This window comes from Haliotis cracherodii, unplaced genomic scaffold, assembly GCF_022045235.1.
Source record: "Haliotis cracherodii isolate W230 unplaced genomic scaffold, xgHalCrac1.p SCAF_5, whole genome shotgun sequence".
Classification (NCBI taxonomy): domain Eukaryota; kingdom Metazoa; phylum Mollusca; class Gastropoda; order Lepetellida; family Haliotidae; genus Haliotis; species Haliotis cracherodii.
The window spans coordinates 7,503,491-7,525,033 of record NW_027266308.1 but is presented as its reverse complement, the minus strand read 5'-3'; the positions used below and the strand labels follow the sequence as shown (position 1 = coordinate 7,525,033).

At 43.1% G+C, this 21,543-nt stretch overlaps 1 protein-coding gene across 3 annotated transcripts in view; it reads right to left on the bottom strand.

Annotated features, from left to right (window-relative positions):
* Positions 1 to 21,543, bottom strand: part of LOC139443413 (hypoxia-inducible factor 1-alpha-like) — a 92,752-nt gene that overhangs the window by 11,341 nt on the left and 59,868 nt on the right. For all 3 annotated transcript variants that reach the window (XM_071224402.1, XM_071224404.1, XM_071224403.1), the window contains exons 3-10: positions 15,395 to 15,546; positions 14,633 to 14,821; positions 11,266 to 11,462; positions 4,904 to 5,010; positions 4,638 to 4,785; positions 2,848 to 3,014; positions 2,283 to 2,372; positions 1,196 to 1,332 (exon numbers count right to left, since the gene is read on the bottom strand). In XM_071224402.1, coding sequence (XP_071080503.1) covers positions 1,196 to 1,332; positions 2,283 to 2,372; positions 2,848 to 3,014; positions 4,638 to 4,785; positions 4,904 to 5,010; positions 11,266 to 11,462; positions 14,633 to 14,821; positions 15,395 to 15,546 — 1,187 coding nt within the window. The remainder of the gene's footprint in view (positions 1 to 1,195; positions 1,333 to 2,282; positions 2,373 to 2,847; positions 3,015 to 4,637; positions 4,786 to 4,903; positions 5,011 to 11,265; positions 11,463 to 14,632; positions 14,822 to 15,394; positions 15,547 to 21,543) is intronic.

The window sequence follows — 21,543 nt, the reverse complement described above, 5'->3', positions numbered from 1 at the left end:
ACTTACCCTGGGTGGGAGGGAGGCATTACCCAGGGGGAGAGAGGCAGACTTACCCTGGGGGAGAGGCAAACTTACCCTTGGTGGGAGGGAGGCATTACCCAGGGGGAGAGAGGCAGACTTACCCTGGGGAAGAGGCAAACTTACCCTGGGTGAGAGGGAGTCATTACCCAGGGGGAGAGAGGCAGACTTACCCTTGGTGAGAGGCATACCAAGGGGGTGAGAGGCAGACTTACCCTGGGTGAGAGGGAGGCATTACCCAGGGGGAGAGAGGCAGACTTACCCTGGGGGAGAGGCAAACTTACCCTTGGTGGGAGGGAGGCATTACCCAGGGGGAGAGAGGCAGACTTACCCTGGGGAAGAGGCAAACTTACCCTGGGTGAGAGGGAGTCATTACCCAGGGGGAGAGAGGCAGACTTACCCTTGGTGAGAGGCATACCAAGGGGGTGAGAGGCAGACTTACCCTGGGTGAGAGGGAGGCATTACCCAGGGGGAGAGAGGCAGACTTACCCTGGGGGAGAGGCAAACTTACCCTTGGTGGGAGGGAGTCATTACCCAGGGGGAGAGAGGCAGACTTACCCTTGGTGAGAGGCATACCAAGGGGGTGAGAGGCAGACTTACCCTGGGTGAGAGGGAGGCATTACCCAGGGGGAGAGAGGCGGACTTACCCAGGATGAGAGGGAGGCATTACCCAGGGGGAGAGAGGCAGACTTACCCTTGGTGAGAGGCATACCAAGGGGGTGAGAGGCAGACTTACCCTGGGTGAGAGGGAGGCATTACCCTGGGTGAGAAGGAGGCATTACCCAGGGGGAGAGAGGCGGACTTACCCAGGATGAGAGGGAGGCATTACCCAGGGGGAGAGAGGCAGACTTAACCATGGTGAGAGGCATACCAAGGGGGAGAGAGGCAGACTTACCCTGGGTGAGAGGGGGGCATTACCCAGGGGGAGAGAGGCAGACTTACCCTGAGTGAGAGGGAGGCATTACCCAGGGGGAGTGAGGCAGACTTATCCTGAGTGAGAGGGAGGCATTACCCAGGGGGAGTGAGGCAGACTTACCCTGAGTGAGAGGGAGGCATTACCCAGGGGGAGTGAGGCAGACTTACCCTGAGTGAGAGGGAGGCATTACCCAAGGGGAGTGAGGCAGACTTACCCTGAGTGAGAGGGAGGCATTACCCAGGGGGAGAGAGGCAGACTTACCCTGGGTGAGAGGGAGGCAGGTGAGGGGTTGTTGCTGTTAAACTCCTGACTGCGGTGCACGTCTCTGGGTCCAGGATCAGGTTCTTCCTTGCACATTGGAGGGGGCAGGTCTTTGTCCATGCATGCGAAATCAGCAACTGTAAATGAGCAAAGAATGAATGTAATAACCTATCACATACACAACCTTTGGCATTTTGGTTCAGTCAGTCAGCTGGCTGTAATTGGGAGGAGTCTTACCAGTCCGGAAGAGTCTAACCAGTCAGCTGTCTGTGGGTGGGAGGAGTCTATCCAGTCAGGGAGGAGTCTTACAAGTCAGCTGGCTTGAGTGGGAGAAGTCTATCCAGTCAAGGAGGAGTCTAACCAGTCAGGGAGGTGTGGTACCAGTCAGGGAGGAGTCTAACCAGTCATCTGGCTGTGAGTGGGAGGAGTCTAACCAGTAAGCTGGCTGTGAGTGAGAGGAGTCTAGGCAGTCATCTGGCTGTGAGTGGGAGGAGTCTAACCAGTCTGCTGGTTGTGAGTGGGAGGAGTCTAACCAGTCAGCTGGCTTGAGTGGGAGGAGTCTAACTAGTCAGGGGAGACTCTAACCAGTCAGGGAGGAGTCTAGCAAGTCAGGGAGGAGTATAACCAGTCAGCTGGCTGTGAGTGGGAGGAGTCTAACCAGACAGCTGGCTTTTGGTGGGAGGAGTCTATCCAGTCAAGGAGGAGTCTAACCAGTCAGGGAGGTGTGGTACCAGTCAAGGGGAGTCTAACCAGTCAGGGAGGAGTCTAACCAGTCTGCTGGCTGTGGGTGGGAGGAGTCTATCCAGTCAAGGAGGAGTCTAACCAGTCAGGGAGGAGTCTAACCAGTCTGCTGGCTGTGGGTGGGAGGAGTCAATCCAGTCAAGGAGGGGTCTATTCAGTCAAGGAGCAGTCTAACCAGTCAGGGAGGTGTCTTACCAGTCAGGGAGGAGTCTAACCAGTCAGGGAGAAGTCTAACCAGTCAGGAAGGAGTCTTACCAGTCTGCTGTCTGTGGGTGGGAGGAGTCTATCCAGTCAAGGAGGAGTCTAGCAAGTCAGGGAGGAGACTAGCAAGTCAGGAGGTACTCACCCTGGGAGTAGATAGGAAAGCCAAGTTGGACACACCCATCTCCAGCTGTAGGGGCCAAGTAGGACAGATCGGCAGGCTCATTGTTCACCACTGTAATACACAGATATTAACATTGTACTTCCACCCAGACAGATATATGCCACAGATAGATACATGCCACTGTATCTAGGCTCATTCAGACATATAACATTGTATCTCTGCAGAAATCTAGTTCCAGTGACATGACAATGGAAACATCAAACAGCAGACAGTGGCGTAACCATCACTGATGATTGCATATACACTTGAACAGTCCACAAATCAAGTTTCTAAATATTCACATGTTTTTGTATTGTGTCACTGAATGAGTGAGTGAGTGAGTGAGTACGGTTTTACGCCGCTTTTAGCAATATTCCAGCAATATCACGGCGGGGAACAACAGAAATGGGCTTCACACATTGTACCCATGTCGGGAATTGAACCCGGGTCTTCGGCGTGACGAGCAAACGCTTTCACCACTAGGCTACCCGACCACCCCGTCACTGTATGAATTGCGATCAACACTGTAACATGCAGAGCCACCTACATGTGATGTTGTTCTTGAGTTCCTCAGGAACGAAGTAGTTCTGCTCCATGTCCTTTGTCCTGGGTCCGAATATCTTGTCTGTGCTCTGCTCCATCTTGAAGGACAAGAGGTCATCCGCTGTTTGCTGCTGAACGTCCGACAAAATCATGTTCTTCTCTTGAACGGCACTGAACACACAAGAGAGATACATAACATCATTGGATTCTGACAAGATCTTGTCCAGGGTCCATGTCCACAAAGTGATCTTAGTGGTATGGTGATCATAAGCCTATGTTAAATTGTGGTAGTTCATGACCACCTTAGTGAGAAGATCACTTTGTGGAACAGAGCCCTGAACATCACTGGCCACACAGGACAGTTCGAATAACATGATGGGACTCTGACGAGATTTCGTTTTCCTGAACAGTTTGTTTGTTGTCGCTTAATGCAGCACTCGGCAATATTCCAGCTATATGACGGTCGTCTGTAAATAATCGAGTCTGGACCAGACAATCCAGTGATTGACATCATGAGCATCGATACACACAATTGGGATCGATGACATTCTTCAACCAAGTCAGCGAGCCTGACCACCCGATCCCATTAGTCACCTCTTATGACAAGCATAGTCGCCTTTGACGGCAAGCATGGGTTTCTGAAGACCTATTCTACCCTGGATCTTCACGGGTCTTTCCCAAACAGAATGGAACATTCAATAAAGATCAAGTAACATTATGAACACTATTGAAAAGAACAAACATATTGGTACACATGACACATACAACCCACTGGGGTTAACCCATACCTGAGGACATAGAGGACACACACGACCCACTAGGGTTAACCCATATCTGAGGACATAGAGGACACACACGACCTACTGGGGTTAACCCTTATCTGAGGACATAGAGGACACACACGACCTACTGGGGTTAACCCTTACCTGAGGACATAGAGGACACACACGACCTACTGGGGTTAACCCTTATCTGAGGACATAGTGGACACACACGACCCACTGGGGTTAACCCTTACCTGAGGACATCGAGGACACACACGACCTTCTGGGATTAACCCTTACCTGAGGACATAGAGGACACACGACCCACTGGGGTTAACCCTTACCTGAGGACATAGTGGACACACACGACCTACTGGGATTAACCCTTACCTGAGGACATAGAGGACACACGACCCACTGGGGTTAACCCTTACCTGAGGACATAGTGGACACACACGACCCACTGGGGTTAACCAATACTTGAGGACATAGAGGACACACACGACCCACTGGGGTTAACCCTTACCTGAGGACATAGTGGACACACACAACCCACTGGGGTTAACCCTTACCTGAGGACATAGTGGACACACACAACCCACTGTGGTTAACCCTTACCTGAGGACATAGTGGACACACACGACCCACTGGGGTTGACCCTTACCTGAGGACATAGAGGACACACACGACCCACTGGGGTTAACCCATATCTGAGGACATAGTGGACACACAACCCACTGGGGTTAACCCTTACCTGAGGACATAGTGGACACACACGCCCCACTGGGGTTAACCCTTACCTGAGGACATAGAAGACACACACGCCCCACTGGGGTTAACCCTTACCTGAGGACATAGAGGAAACACACGACCTACTGGGGTTAACCCTTACCTGAGGACATAGTGGACACACACGACCCACTGGGGTTAACCCTTACCTGAGGACATAGTGGACACACACAACCCACTGGGGTTAACCCTTACCTGAGGACATAGAGGACACACACGACCTACTGGGGTTAACCCTTACCTGAGGACATAGTGGACACACACGACCCACTGGGGCTTCTGCGTGCGGTTGTTGTGGATGATTGTGCCTTGTGTGATCACCCAGGTGTACCCTCCATTTTTGGCGAGGAACCGATACTGACCGGTCATTGTTTGTCCTTTGGCAAACACTGTGGGGAAAAACTTGTAATGTAGAGAAATATACTTTCCATATACAAAACTCAAATATATATAGAGAGAGATTTCAGTTTGAAAGTGTAAGTTTCAAATTCTGCTTGCAATACTTACGATCTTTGAAAGCTTTCTCCACCACTTCACTGTCTAGTGCATGGTGGTAGTTGTAGAGGGATCGACCAATCAGATTCTCACTGTTGTAGCCAATCAGGTCCTGGATTCTAAATAATTCAAAAAAGTTTTTTTAATACATCACTCATTTTTGTCGATGATACATTAATAATTAAGAAGGAGAGACAAATCGGATTGAAAAGAGATATATTCACCACATACAAGTACCGTATTCGACGTAATAAGCGCCCTGCGCTAATAAGCGCCCACGGCGATATTTGCTAATATTGGCTAGTGAACAATCCCAATTAGCACCTCTTCCTATTGATCAATGTACACAAGACCTATTTATTCGTGTATAATACGCACTCGTGTGTAATATGCACCCTCAATTATGGGCAATAAAATTCTGGAAAATCTATCTGTCGTATATAAACATTTTAGGCTGTCAGTATAAACCATGAAATTTATCTTTCAGCTCTGTTTTTTTCACCAAAATAATATTCTTATAAGAGCCCCCTATTTCTAATTTTGAGTGCACCCTAGGCGCCTTTTACGTCGAATATGGTATTCATCTTGCATATTTGCAAAATGGGATTCCTGAAGCATTCCTCCTCGTGTGTGGGACAAGAGTTGACTGGAATAGGGATTGGTCGGTTATATGTGCTCATGCAATCAACCACTGGTTGTCTGAACAAAAGTTTAATTATTTACAGGCTACAGTGGTATAACCTACTGTAACACAACACAATAAATAATTCACTGACTCTAAACTCAAGGTCCAAACTTGATCTTCTGAATTGTGGTTTGAAATGAAAATAGCATTTTGCTCTTATGCGTTGTGTGAGATTTATCATGAGAAAAGAGTTACAAACTGATTGGTAAAGACAACTTAAGTCAGTAAACGTATTCTGAGCAGAAAGCCATTGAGGAAAATCCCATTGGCCAGGTCTAGGCTTACACACTGTTAATTTGAGCAATCATGGTCTGCAGAAGGGAAAAGAATATAAAATGATTAATGACATTTCTGATGTTAGTTTTTTGTTCTTGATTAATGACCATGTTGCCATGCCTGCTGTGCCTGCTCTGCCCTAAGCTGGTCTTGTCAGTCTTGACGCTTAACATATTGCCTCAAATATTTCTTTGTGAGGGACAAGTTCCGTGGACTAAAACCAATAGTGCTATTTTTGTTCCACGTTTCACTTTTAAAGGTCAGAGAGTCTTTAAACAAGCTGATCCCTTGTTATTAAAACATGTATTAAAAATTAATTGATTTCATAAGCATGAGTATCCAATTATCCACCTACCTACTTTAGGTGACCGATTATAATCTAACATCTTACATTATCAATGTTCAACATCATGTACATTGTAACCTTTCAAAGTGTAAGATCTACGGAAGCGTAGTAGGGCCATGGTGAACTTTTGTTGTTGTCTAAGTATCTCCTACGTAGGACTTATTATCTCCTACGTAGGACTTAGTATCTCCTACGTAGGACTTATTATCTCCTACGTAGGACTCAGTATCACCTATGTAGGACTTAGTATCTCCTACGTAGGACTTAGTATCTCCTACGTAGGACTTAGTATGTACGAGAATAACTATCTCCTATGTAGGACTTCGTATCTCCTATGTAGGAGATATTAAGTCCTACGTAGGAGATATTAAGTCCTACGTAGGAGGAAGTTATTCTAGTCCATACCAAGTCCGACATAGGAGATAGTGATTCTAGGCCATACTAAGTCCTATGTAGGAGATACTAAGTCCTGCGTAGAAGATGCTAAGTCCTACGTAGGAGATGCTAAGTCCTACGTAGAAGATGTTAAGTCCTACATAGGAGATACTTAGTCCTACGTAGAAGATGCTAAGTCCTACGTAGGAGATAGTGATTCTAGGCCATACTAAGTCCTACGTAGGAGATACTAAGTCCTGCGTAGAAGATGCTAAGTCCTACGTAGGAGATACTAAGTCCTACGTAGAAGATGCTAAGTCCTACGTAGGAGATACTAAGTCCTACGTAGAAGATGCTAAGTCCTACGTAGAAGATGCTAAGTCCTACGTAGGAGATACTTAGACAAAAAAAAGAATTTCACCATGGCCCTACTACGCTTCCATAAAGATCAGATTGGTGTCTATGGGCTATGTGTTCCTTGTTAATTCTGACAGAAAAATAAAACAAATTTAAAGAATTGGATTAAATAAATAAATTAATAGATTTTCAATCCATTTTTTTTTAAATATGAGTGGGTGGTATTTAATTTTTTATATTCTGTTATCAAGCCAACAACTCTGTACATTAGATATCAAAGGATGTAATCCACAAAAAACATATTCGAATATTTTGCAGGACTATATGTATATGTGTATTTCATCAAGTTCGCAAAGGGTGAAACTCTTCGTCTTTTCAGGAGGTGCTTGGGGACAAAAACATGATGTGATGCATGTTGTTTGTTTGTTTGTTTGTTTTTGAATGAGTGAGTGAGTGAGTGAGTGAGCGAGTGAGCGAGTGAGTGAGTGCAGATTTAATCACATAGGCATTATTCCAGCCAATATCATATAAGAAAAAGTTATACATTTATGATAAATACATTTAGACTGAATAAATAACCTGTCATAGATGGACAGTACAATAACTAGGTTATCATAGATTTAATTTAAAATATTTAATCGTAAGGTGGATGGGACGAAAAAAATCTGTTAATTTATTTATCATCCCCTTTCATAACATACAAGATATGCTTACATTCACACTAGTCACACATCTGATATTTATTTTCGATCGTTCTAGGTGTTGCAATCACCATGGTTACATCAAATCAGATGAACTGTTGCAGATCAGGTGGGTTTAGTCAACAAAAGGATTTCTGGGTATAGCAATCTACCAAACACACCCTACTTCGCGGAAAACACATTTTTCTCGTGAAACGTTCATGTGACCATGTGACTTTCTGACATAGCCTGCTAGACATATTAGCTGGGCAGAGTGGGATATGTTGTGATACTAATAGAAAATAATAAAACTTACAAGTCAGTTGTCATAACAGGGCATTATAGAGAATAATAAAGCTTACGTTGCCATAACAGGGTAAAGTATAAGGTGTACCAGGATCACTCGGGGTACATGGGGTTTTATACATCCCGTGTTAGGTTATATACCACTCGCCTCCGCTCAGGGTAAAAACCTAACGAGGGACGCATAAAAAAAACCTGTACCCCGAGTGATCCTGCTACAACAAATTTATCTTACCAACATGTTTTAATGTGACATTAATAAATAATTAACACAAATTAAAAATTGATAAAAAAAACAGCTGTTTGATTGAGCAGAGGTTAGCTTGTGCTATGTCACATGACTTCCATTGACTCAGAAAAAGCATGTGTCTTTTTGCTTTGAAACGGGGTACAAGGGATTTATTCTGCCTCTCAGAAATCCACGTGCAGCCTGTATTGCTCATGGCGGGGTATAAGAGATTTATTCCCCCGCTGAGAAATTTATTCCCCTCCAAGGTGGGTTACACAGTATTTTATCAAGATCACGTGGACCAATCAGATCTCATCATTCTGACATGGAGGTATGATAAGTTAGTTGGACATGGCTGGATATTTGTAATTATCGTGTTATTATAAAATGTTATTATACGACAGATAGATTTTTCCAGAATTTTATTTCCCATAATTAAGGATGCATATAACACACGTATTACACATGAATAAATAAGTCTTGTGTACACTGATCAATCGGAAGGGGTGCTATTTGGGATTGTCCGCTAGACAATATACACAAAGGTGTATTAGTAAATATCGCCTTGGGCGCTTATTAGTGCGAGGCGCTTATTACGTCGAATACGGTATTCGTTATTATTGCTATGTCAACATAACACAACACAACAAGACACTATCACATAGGGTGCTTCCACATCAATAACTATGAATTTGTCTACTTGTCACTGTGTCTGTCACAAGCATTCTATAGCATTCTGCAGCCGTACACAGTCATCGCTTGGTGACGCAGTGGTTCGGCATGCAGGAAACAAAGGCATGTCGGCTCGTCCACTGATGCGCCTGAGCTGAGATGTAAACATGTTTGTGCATCTCAAGCAATCAACAAACATTAGGGGAATTTCTAGGGGTTGAAATATTTGCTTTCTAAAATCAGCTTGACATCTACGTCACAAATAGAAGGGCCAGTGGTTATGTATGTGTACACAATTAACATCGTTTTCTATTCATGTTTATTTGCTTGAAGATCAGCTGGATAAGATAGTTGTGATTGTAAGCATTATTACTAAATAATGAATTAAAAGTGTTTATGATACATGGCACATTGTTTACGTTTACACAATGAACATAGTTTTAGTTCATGTTTATTTGCTTGAAGATCAGTTGGATGAGAAGGCTGTTGTTTATTATCATTATTATCATTCAATCATGAAGCAAAAGCTTCACTAACATTCTTATTTGGTGCAAAGTTTAAACTTCAAAATAACTTGGACTCAAGGACATAGCTATCTAGTTACCACTATTGAATACTTTCAAGGGCTCTCTATGGATAAATGTAGAAAATCGGTTATCTAATGAGTTATCTAATGAGTGCGTGAATACGTTTTTACACCGAAATCAGCAATATTACATCGGTGACACGAGTCATCAGCTTCATACTAGGGCTGGGACGAGTCCGAATTTACTACCTAGGTACCCACCCCCTATTATCCCACCCTACCCAGGTACCAACTGTAGGTCTCAAGAGATATACGTACAAAATGTCCAATTGGGCATTTTGTTACCACAGGACTGGCAAAACGTATTTAGATACACGTATTAAACAATCTGGTCATGTATACACTGAAGTTGACTCAAGTTATATCTTTATTCAAAGATATGAAAAGTCAGAAGGAATGTGAACATTTGTGACTTGAAGTGTAACCATAGAGTTCTAGATACTTTTTTTTGTCATTAAACAATATATCACGTGACTTATCACGGGTCCGGGTTGTCCTGTGGGTACCGGGGTCCTACTCAGTACCCACCCGACCCAGGTACCTGAGTTACCCGTCCCAGCCCTACTTCACACATTGTACCCATGTGGAGAATCGAACCCGGGTCTTCGGGGTGATGAGTGAACGCTTTAACCCCATTGTCCCTGGTTATTTTATGAACAAATCACAATGAGTCTATTGGAAAGCACTCCAATCTATATCTGTCATCTGACTGCCCAAGAGCATTGCCTTGCTCATCCTAGAGTGTGTGAGTGAGTATGGTTTTACGTCGCTTTTAGCAATATTCCAGCAATATCACGGTGGGGGACACCAGAAATGGGCTTCACACATTGTAGCCATGTCGGGAATCGAACCTGGGTCTTCGGCGTTACGAGCGAAATGCTTTAACCACTAGGCTACCCGACCGCCCATCTTATCCTAGAAGTGTATGAAAAATATAGTGCTGGGGTAGTGTAGCTCACCAGGTACAATTATTGTGAGCTGTATTTATACGTAGTGAAATCTTTAGTCATCTAGTGGGAACAGTGTGGCTGTCAAGTGGAGAACAATATTGACTGTTGATGTGAAGGGAAAGTTCGATCTAAGTGTAATATGCTCGAGACTTAAAAGAGCATGGTTTCGTAACAAATAGTCATGTGTCGAGTTATTTGATTTCTGCAACAATGTCAAAAAGGGTCCTGTTGAAAGCAGATGAAAAAACGAATAAAAAGAAACAAGTAATCATTTAAAATTAAGCTTTTTAGCTCATCCCTGTTTATTCCAGTGACTTCACATTTGATACCTCCTATCACCATCTTCCTGAGGCAAGGGCGTTTACTGACCATAAAAGTCCAGTTTCCACCCTTGCAGAACTAGGCTGGAATTCCGGAGTTACATTTGGCTGGACTAACGTGTTTATGTATAGTCCAATCAAAATTGTGTTGCGAAAAGGAAATCCGATTTGTAAACAACATGATATTTCAAATTGTGGATTTCTGTCGACTGCAGGATTTGCAAAGCATGTGTACCGTTAACTGGGTGTGGACAGATATTTTGCAAATCTTTTCATGTTTTTAATCAAGGTATTCAAGTGATTTGATGCACTTCGAGGGAAAAGACTTGATTATCTTGATTATCAATCAGATTGTCTTAACTGGGCGCTGCCATTTTGTTATAAGCAAATGCAAGTGATATGAGCGATGGAATCTAATTGGTCAATAGGCGGGACATAGAAGTGACATGATAGTCACTTGTGGCGCTACAATTGAGCCTGGAAATTCCAGCCTAGTTCGACAAGGGTGGAAACTGGACCTTTATAGGCGGTTAACACCTTGACAAGAGAAGATGGCTATCACTTTTGTTTCCCTAGTAGACAATCTTGCCCCTACCTGTCATCACAGTAGGTGAAGGTCATGTTCATGTTGTGTTTGCTGAGAAATGTGCTGCTGTCGAGGGGGACCTCGATGTTGGCAGGGTGGGGGATGGGCTCCGCAACAGCCAGCAGGTAGGGGTACATGGAGGCATCGTCAGCCTCCTTCTTGCTCTTCATCTTGGCTACGACCAGCCTTCCTGTGCACTTGATCACCTGGCAGACAGGGAGAAAAACACAATGAAAGGAGTTCAGGGGGAGGAATTCATTGAGGGGATCAAACTGTTCTGTTGTCAGAGTAGAAGTATTCTATTTCAATGCACATACAAATATTTTTATGCAGCACTTTCTTCCAATGATTACTGAAACATCTGAAGCAGACATGACATCCCTCATCAATGCAAAGGTATAACATCTATTACAGCAGGGGTCCGGAAAATTTAAAATCCCAATCGGACATTTGCATTTAGGCCATGCCCCCTTCAAATAGCGTATTTTAGACTTTTTACACACATTACAAGTTGTTACATATTCATATTATGATGAATTATGAATTGTTTCAATTTAAATTGTTTAATTAACCGGACAATTAATAACAAATAATATCAATTTAGATATACATGGAAAACATATGTTTGTTTCTGTTATAATAACGATCTGTTAACGTAGTGAACGGTCTAATTAATATTCATGAGTTATATCTGCTCAAGTGTATGCATTGTAACATTTGCATCGAGACTATTATCCCATATTTGGTTATCACGTGTCCTCACGGGGAAAGTTTTTTTTAAAACTAAAGATTATTTAAAAACAAGACAGATAATATAATCACAAATACTAAAATATCGTTGATAGCAATAGTTATTTGAATACCTTTTTCATCTGTACTTAATTATTGACCATAAATAAATATGATATCTATCGACACAGAAAGCAAAATGGCGGTCAATCAAGATTCAATATACGACTAGCTACTGAAAACAATAAAATCTGCAAATCCTCATTGTATGTGCATATGACGGTTTCCGAAACCCCTGTATTACAGTAACATAAACAAGTTGTTATCTATAAGTTGTGTCCGACCCATTAAGATCCGGGGTAGAATAGGTCTTCAGAAACCCATGCTTGCCAGAAAAAGTGACTTTGCTTGTTGTAAAGGGCGACTAAAGGGATCGGGTGGTCAGGCTCGCTGACTTGGCTGATGCATGTCATCGTATCCCAATTGCGTGGATCGACCTCATGATGTCATTGACTGGATTGTCTGGTCCAGATTTGATTATTTACAGACAGCCGTCATATAGTTTGAATATTGTTGCGTTAAACAACAAACAAGGAAACATAAGTTGTGTTCACTTGGTCATAGATATGATGACAGGAAATATCAAACAAAAACATAAATCCTTTTTGATAATGCCAAAAGAAAAAAAAAGCATTCGATCATGGGTCCTTATATATCTCATCTGTTTCATCAAACAGTTGTCCCAATATTCAATGTAGGTGGTTGAAATTCTTCGTTTTAAATTGTTGAATTAATTACGATTAATGACTTAAAAACACCAGTATGTTGAAGGAGTTTTCATTGCCTACACTAACATGGGTTAGGGAGGCATTTGATAGTTTGTACATGGCCTCCAAACACCTGTAAATTATCTTGCTTATGTATTGGTGGAATAAACATAATTAAACAGATATACTTGCCCCCACCCCCCAAAAACTTTAAGTTCTTTGTCTTTGTCAACTGGTTTTGGAAACCAAGCACACAAAAAAGATTTGATTATATTAAATATATATGCCCATCTCTTATGCCATATACTCAAAAATATATAACAAATATCAATGTAGTCACAGTATAAATAGGTTGTCTCAGCCTTAAAGGGTCATACCGTATTCGACGTAATAAGCGCCCAGGGTGCTCTCAAAATTAGAAATAGGGGGCTCTTATTAGAATTTTATATTGGTGGAAAAAAAACAGAGTTGAAAACTAAATTTCATGGTTTATGCTGACAGCCTGAAATGTTTATGTACGACAGATATATGTTTCCAGAATTTAATTGCCAATAATAAAGGGTGCATATAACACAGGAGTGCGTATTATATGCGAATGGGGGAAGGAAGCGGTGCGTACTATATGCGAATAGGGGTCGGAAGGGGTGCTAATTGGGATTGTTCACTAGCCAATATATCAGCAAATCTCGCCGTGGGCGCTTATTAGAGCAGGGCGCTTATTACGTCGAATACGGTACTTCAGATGGCTGTTCAAATTGTTCAACGCCATCTCTTGGAGAACAGTGGTTGCTCTGTCGGGAGGTCTACAGGTCTGACCATCAGTTCCAAGAAGCCGACAGTGACCTTCTATCCATGACACGGCTTGTAGTCAACAGGATATAATATAATTAGCTGTCGGACGGCTGATGCAGTCTGATGTAATTTCCCTGACTTGTTTCCGGTGCTCATCTCAATTTACTGTTTACCACAAATACTTGAATAAGAACCAGGGTTTATATGTTTCAGAAGGGCAGAAGGGCGTAAGACCCGGTATTCGTTCAAGTCAGACATTTCTTTCAGGGAGGTGTTTCTCTAACACTGGCAAGTGTTAAAAGGGGACAGAACAGAAATATTTCTTCAATCAAGCATTTGCCAAAGTCTGCTTTCAAGGCAGGGGTTTGTTTCTTTGAAAGGTGTATCACATGACATTGCACTTATTCAGAACAGGCACTTTTACTTTTGGGTGCAAAGGCTGACCGTTTGTTGTTTCAATGATTTACGGTCAGCAGTAGTGCATCTGCTGCACTGCGTTGTTCACTGACCACAGCCTTCAACAGGAATTCAACACTTTATTCCCTGGGATTCCACAATTTGAACGAAATATTCAGTATATAGCATTAGGATAAAATTCTTTACATTCTATTACGACGACGGGGGGGGGTGACAAAATTACCCTTTAGAAAATGAAAGTGTTATACTGGTTCAGAGCCAAGGCAGTTTTTGCATTTGAGAGATGGGAGTAAGCTTTGCTAATTTGCTAATATACTACTCAAAAGAAGTTAAGGACCACCCGATTTTTTCATATTACCATAGTTAATCTGTCATTAACTTCTTTTGAGTAATATATAACATACACAGTATCCCAGCTATATCACAGAGTCAGCTTAATGTGGGGGAAAAACATTTCAGGTGATGCACACTTGTCATTTAAAGGAACCAATCACCACAGGTAAAGTGTTGATGGACCGAGGGCAACAATCCGGAATTATCAATCCTTCAACAAATAAAACAATTCAATTCAACGATCCAATCCAATATGAAAATATACAATATGCCAGAAGATATACTTTGTTCTGTGTCTCAGTTACCTGAAGGACCTATACAGTTTGTTCAGCTCGTACCTTGTATGTTGCAGACTTGAGGTTGACGCTCTTGCCTTTGCTGGTAAGCGTGCACTTCATGCGGATGAAGAGCGTCCGCTCCTCGGACACGGCCTTGGCGCCGTGGGGGCGGTCTGACATCATGTCACGGATCTCGTCATGGTCACACGGGTGAGTGAAGTCGAAAATACTCTGTCCCATCAGTTCAATCTGAAAAGGGACAGAGAAATCATCACATCTAGATGGCCTGCACAAGTTGGTGGTGGAATAAAAGGAGTGAGTGAGTGAGTGAGTGAGTGAGTGAGTGAGTGAGTGAGTGAGTGAGTGAGTTGGGTTTTAAGCCGCTTTTAACAGTATTCCAGTTATATCACGGCGTGTCAACTTTATGTGGCAGGAAAGCCCCAAGTGATGTAGGTCTCAGACGTTTACCACTTCGGTGAAACCCACGAGCACGGGTATGGTGCTTAACAAACCTAGAAACATAATCGGGGCGAACCGGGATTCGAATCCACAATCATAGGTTTCTGGAGTGCCAAAGGGACGCAACTCTGCACAGCGAATCGTGTCGCCTTAGACGACTGGGCCGCCCGTGCCCCCTGGAATGAAAGGATCTGACACTGATTCAAACCATCTCATGAATAGATGTCATTGACAGGGACCTTAACATTTTCCATGAGCAAACACCTTGCAGGCATATGCAACTTAATATCACCACAATCTTGTGATTTCGTATGAACATAACAAGCTTTGTAACAAAAAAGATTAATACTTTGAGTACCGTACCTGTTGGATGCCGAGATACTTGGCTGTGTTTTCAGACAGGTATACGATATCGGCTTCCCGAGAGAGGATGAGGACAAATCCCTCCAAGGCTTTTGGGTACATCTGATGAAGACGCTTCTCAATTTCACCATCCTCACACTGCTCTTCATCATCTGAATACAGAGATGTACATGTGACTACCTCAAGCTCTGAACAGCACTCCTAAGGCTCCCTGTGTACACACACAAGCAAATGGAACAAAAGTCAAGATCATCAACCAGTGTGTTGTTTGCTTGTCAACTAAATTAGTTTCAGGAGCCATCAGTTTGTAAAAGTTGGAGGCTTTCATCCTCCAAAGGTCAATTCAGGATATCACCTACATGCTCCTGGTACAAGAATTAGTTGTAAAACCATTCCTTCTCAAAACAATGTCAAGGGTAATTTTACTATCATGTTTATCTGTTTTGTAAACAACTAACAAAAGGTAAAGGCAAGATACTATTAGAATCAATTCGAGGACTAGGAAGTAATGTTTTTGCCGTGTTAGATTATTTTGATTCAACCTTTTTCTCTTGCAGTATTTCATTTCCATTTTAACAAAAACTTCATGAAAAAAAAACACTTGTGTAAGTTCTCAGTAAGTTCCGCATCCCCCTACCTACCCTACAATCACCAAATTCATTGCTTCTCGATGTTCAGAACACTAAGAGCATTTTCAGGTAGAAAAGAGGTTTCAAGGAGACATTTTTGCTCCTGGCTACCATTAAAGTCAAGCCCTTTCCTCGTGTTGTTGGGCAAAGACACAGCAACTTCCAGAGCTGTTTCCAAAAGCGATCCACTGGTTGAATGCCAGCTTTACCCATCGTGAAACTGACATGCAAGGATATAACTGAAATACTGTTCAAGTTAGCATTACACTAAGTAAAGCCCTGTCAATTTGTCATTGTCGTAATGTTTTTTGTTTGATTGTTGTTTAACGCCGCACTCAGCAATATTCCAGCTATATGACAGCTGCGGGTAAATAATCGAGTCTGGACCAGACAATCCAGTGCACGACATCATGAGCATCGATCCCTGCAATTAGATTACGATGACATGCATGAACCAAGTCGGCGAGCCTGACCACCCAATCCCGTAAGTCACCTCGTACGACAAGCATAGTCGCCTTTTACGGCAAGCATGGGTTGCTGAAGACCTATTCTACCCAGGTCCATTGTCCTAATGTGTACTAATGTGTACTGCATCTTGTCACACAAATCCATGTTTCAACAACCTCTACCAACTGCATCCAATAAAACACCTGTCACATATTCTCAGACATTCACAGCTCTAGGGAGAGAGTGAGTATGATTTTACGCTGCTTTGAGCAATATTCCAGCCATATCAAGGCGGGGGACACCTGAAATAGGGTTCACACATTGTACCCATGTTGGGAATCGAACCCGGGCCTTCGGCGTGACAACAAACGCTTTAACCACTAGGCTACCCGACTGCCCCCACAGCTCTGGGGATACTCATGACTTTGACCTCTCAACAGGTCAGACAGTTGTCAATGGCTGACAACAGCACAGCAATGCTTGAGCAACATCCATGTGACCTTTCATGCCGGCCAAACATTGTCTCTTTTTCCATGTTATGTATGCTCCATGTGCAGCTGGGCTTGATGCAATAGTTGGCAATGACACAGTTTCACAGCTGAGGCTAGATGATTAATTCTCTGTGTGTTTTTTACTTCTTTTATGGTATTTCATTCTTCATATCTGGGACCCCTGCAACACAGTGTTGCATGACAAAACTAAACGCTGACAATAATCTTTAAACAAGGAATGTTGATTTATGTGCTTGAACATCTGTTTTAATAAATTAATATTCTTTACTCCCATACATTGCAAGCATAGAAAATATGTTTGTTTGTTGTTTAAACTGGCACTCAATATTATTCCAGCTATGATGGCTACCTGCAAATAATAGAATCTGGGCCAGACAATCCAGAGATTGATATTGTCAGCAACAAGAACAGCTCTCTTATTATGGTTTCCAAGGAAAACAAAATAATAACACATAAAACATTTTGATGGATATTTAAGCTTAAGCACCCTGGCTTCCATGGTTGAGACACCTGCTACATATCACAGGCCAATCCATCAGGAACATCTAGACAAAATGAAAAGGTAAAAGGCATATAGCCAACATCGAGATGACAACAATGGTCACGTCAGAAGCTCATTTTACACTTCTAGCCAGGGTAGAATAGGTCCCCAGTACCCAGTACCCAGCAGGAAGTGCAGGGTAGAATAGGTCCCCAGTACCCAGAACCCAGCAGGAAGTGCAGGGTAGAATAGATCCCCAGTACCCAGCAGGAAGTGCAGGGTAGAATAGGTCTCCACTACCCAGAACCCAGCAGAAAGTGCAAGGTAGAATAGGTCTCCAGTACCCAGTACCCAGAACCCAGCAGGAAGTCCAGGGTGGAATAGGTTTCCAGTACCCAGTACCCAGCAGGAAGTCCAGGGTAGAATAGGTCTCCACTACCCAGTACCCGGTAGGAAGTGCAGGGTAGAATAGGTCTCCAGTACCCAGTACCCAGCAGGAAGTGCAGGGCACAATAGGTCTCCACTACCCAGCAGGAAGTCCAGGGTAGAATAGGTCTCCAGTACCCAGTACCCAGCAGGAAGTGCAGGGTAGAATAGGTCTCCAATACCCAGCAGGAAGTGCAGGGTAGAATAGGTCTCAACTACCCAGTACCCAGCAGGAAGTGCAGGGTAGAATAGGTCTCCAGTACCCAGTACCCAGCAGGAAGTGCAGGGTAGAATAGGTCTCAACTACCCAGTACCCAGCAGGAAGTGCAGGGTAGAATAGGTCTCAACTACCCAGTACCCAGCAGGAAGTGCAGGGTAGAATAGGTCTCAACTACCCAGTACCCAGCAGGAAGTCCAGGGTAGAATAGGTCTCCACTACCCAGTACCCAGCAGGGAGTGCAGGGTAGAATAGGTCTCAACTACCCAGTACCCGGCAGGAAGTGCAGGGTAGAATAGGTCTCAACTACCCAGTACCCAGCAGGAAGTCCAGGGTAGAATAGGTCTCAACTACCCAGTACCCAGCAGGGTAGAATAGGTGCCCAGTACCCAGAACCCAGCAGAAAGTCACGGGTAGAATAGGTCTCCAGTGCCTAGTACCCAGTAGGAAGTCAAGGGTAGAATAGGTCTCCAGTACCCAGTACCCAGCAGGAAGTGCAGGGTAGAATAGGTCTCCAGTGCCCAGTACCCAGTAGGAAGTCAAGGGTAGAATAGGTCTCCAGTACCCAGTACCCAGCAGGAAGTGCAGGGTAGAATAGGTCTCCAGTGCCTAGTACCCAGTAGGAAGTCAATGGTAGAGCATGAGTGAGAGAGTTGGGATTATCGCCGCTTTTAACAGTATTCCAGTTATATCCCGGCATGTCAGCTTAATGTGGGAGGAAAGACCGAAGTGATGCAGGTGTCAAACGTTGACAACTTCGGTGACACCCACGAGCACAGGTATGGAGCAGACAAACCTGGAAGCATAATCTGGGCGAACCGGGATTAGAACCCACAATCATAGGTTTCAGGCATGCCCAAGGGACACGACTCTGCACAGGGAATCACAGCACCTTAGATGACTGGGGCAACACCACTGGTCACATGACTTGACCAGACTCGATTACTTAGGGCCCACTTGGACACAGGTAGAATATGCTGACGGTGTCGTTAAACAACAGTATTGTCCCACCAGTTCCCACTGGGGGCATCCAGTGCATGGTGACTGAACCATGTACGACGTCACACTACACAAGGAGTGACAACAGAGTACATGGCCACTTCACCACTTCTACGGAAGGAAAGGGTGTATCAAATGAGTGACAGTTGTCAAAAACTAAAGTAAACATTATAAAATATGTCTTCCCCAAAAAAACTACCTGTTCCATGACGTATGAGTTGTATCAGTAGATAAAGAATGTCTATTATCTATGATAGGGGCCCGGCAAAAATAGCAATGATAGCATAAAGCAGCACGTATCCTTCAACAAACATATTTCAACCTGTACATTTGACTGGCTCATGTGGGTTGCATGTTTTGGGTATTGAGTGTCACTGTGACCTTTGCTATCTTCAATGGGGATGTGGGTGGAAGTCAGGGACGGGTGGTAGCAATGTTGCACAATGTTATCTCCCTTAGATGGTAGCTTTTTTAGGAGGAAGTGTGCGAGTAAGGTGTTCAGGTTTATTAAATGATGTAAGTTGATGTGAAATGGAAGGCCAAAGATATGCAGGCCACAGCCTTTTGGTAAACCTACCAGTAAGGGCATTGTGCTCACAAACCACTTCGGGTCATAATTGGAGAGAATCTGGGAATCAAAGCCATGATCAGCACATCCTGGCACACTTAAGGGAGATAAGTCTTTTCGTATGACACTGCTGGGGATCAACCCATCAGTACCCCGCTCTATGCAGACGCTCTATCCACGAGAACAGTCTTGAAATATTTGAAGAAAATAAGATAACATGAACATGGCCCAACTTGAGTACACAGGAAATGCAAGAAACACCAGCTTCAGAGTTGCCTCCCTTAGTTACTACAGGAACTGCTGGTCATAGGTACCAATCCACAGTTGGTGAGCTTCATGCTTTCTGGTGTTAAGGTCCATTACCTAATAAAACTGACCTGCCTAGATATAACTGACCTACTGTCCACACTGACACTTAACCCAACTCACTCCACATCTCATTTTTTTACTCCACAGAAATTGTTCCATATTTGAAACTAGTAGGGTTACTAGGACTGACACATGCTCTGGGCGAATGCATTGCCATATATATATCATAGTATCAAGTGGCTCCAGTGGAAAAGGTTCACAGGAAGGAAAGTCAACACTTCGCCACATCCTGCTGCTCGTATTTCAAGGAACAGTCAACTGTAAACAGGATTGTGTGTTTGTAATCTTAAGATTTGGAAAATTACATTTAGCTTTGATTAGGGCACTGTTAAATATTGGCCACAAAATGAACAAATAATACCTAATTTGGCATCAGACATCATGGTAAAATTATATTTGGAAAGTAGCTATTAGCTTATGAATAGTATCAATTCGTAATGTGATTATTCTAGTTTTTGTGATTTCATAGATGTAAAATGGAAAATAAGAAAATGAAAATACAATGACTTTTCTGACATTTTTTTAGTATTTCCAAATGTAAAAGTATAAAAAAGAAATTAAAAAATAAGTTGACATGAAATATCACCGAAATTAGCTTTTAGTCAAAAAGAGGACTCATTCCAAAATACAAAATACAAGCATTCATCCACAAAGTTTGAAGCAATGTAGAGAGAGTTATGTCCCTTTAATTCCCTATAACGTTTTGCGCAGTTGTTTAGGTTGGAAAATGGCGACATTTATGTGCCTTGTGAGGGCAGTAGAGATTTATTTTTTTACATTTTGATCACTGATATTCTAAGTACAAAACAAAATTCCGTAAACAAACTAAAAACGTATTAATCACCTAAGCAAACAAACTACTCCTACTGAGAAAACTAATATTCATAATGTTTAAGTGCACATACGTTATCTGTCTGTGCACATGCATGTGGAAGGCTCCTTGTGTTATTTCAATGCTGATACCTAACACTTGATGGCATGAACATTCAAGTAAAACTACGGGCTATAGCAAGCTCTAAGGCAGAGGGCTGTATCCTGATCCCCCATTATCTGTAAATTAGAGATTTAGTCCAACAGAGGACATTCCACTTTCGCTAACACACCACAAGAACTTGTGGATCTTATCACCAACATACTATGATTTACATTCTTGAGTGAGTGAGTGAGTTGGATCTAACATTATTCCAGTTATATTACGGCACGTCAGCTTAATGTGGGAGGAAAGCCCCAAGTGATGCAGGTCTCAGACGTTTACCACTTCGGTGAAACCCACGAGCAGGGGTATGGTGCTGACAAACCTAGAAACATAATCGGAGCGAACTGGGATTCGAACCCACAATCATAGGTTTCTGGCGTGCCCAAGGGACGCAATTCTGCACAGCGAATTGCAGCACCTAAGACGACTGGGCCAACCGTGCCCCCTTCTAGAGTCAGAGAAGGTTACCTGACGCATATTCAATTCATTAATAAATCAACCTGTGCTTTGAACACTTATGGGTCA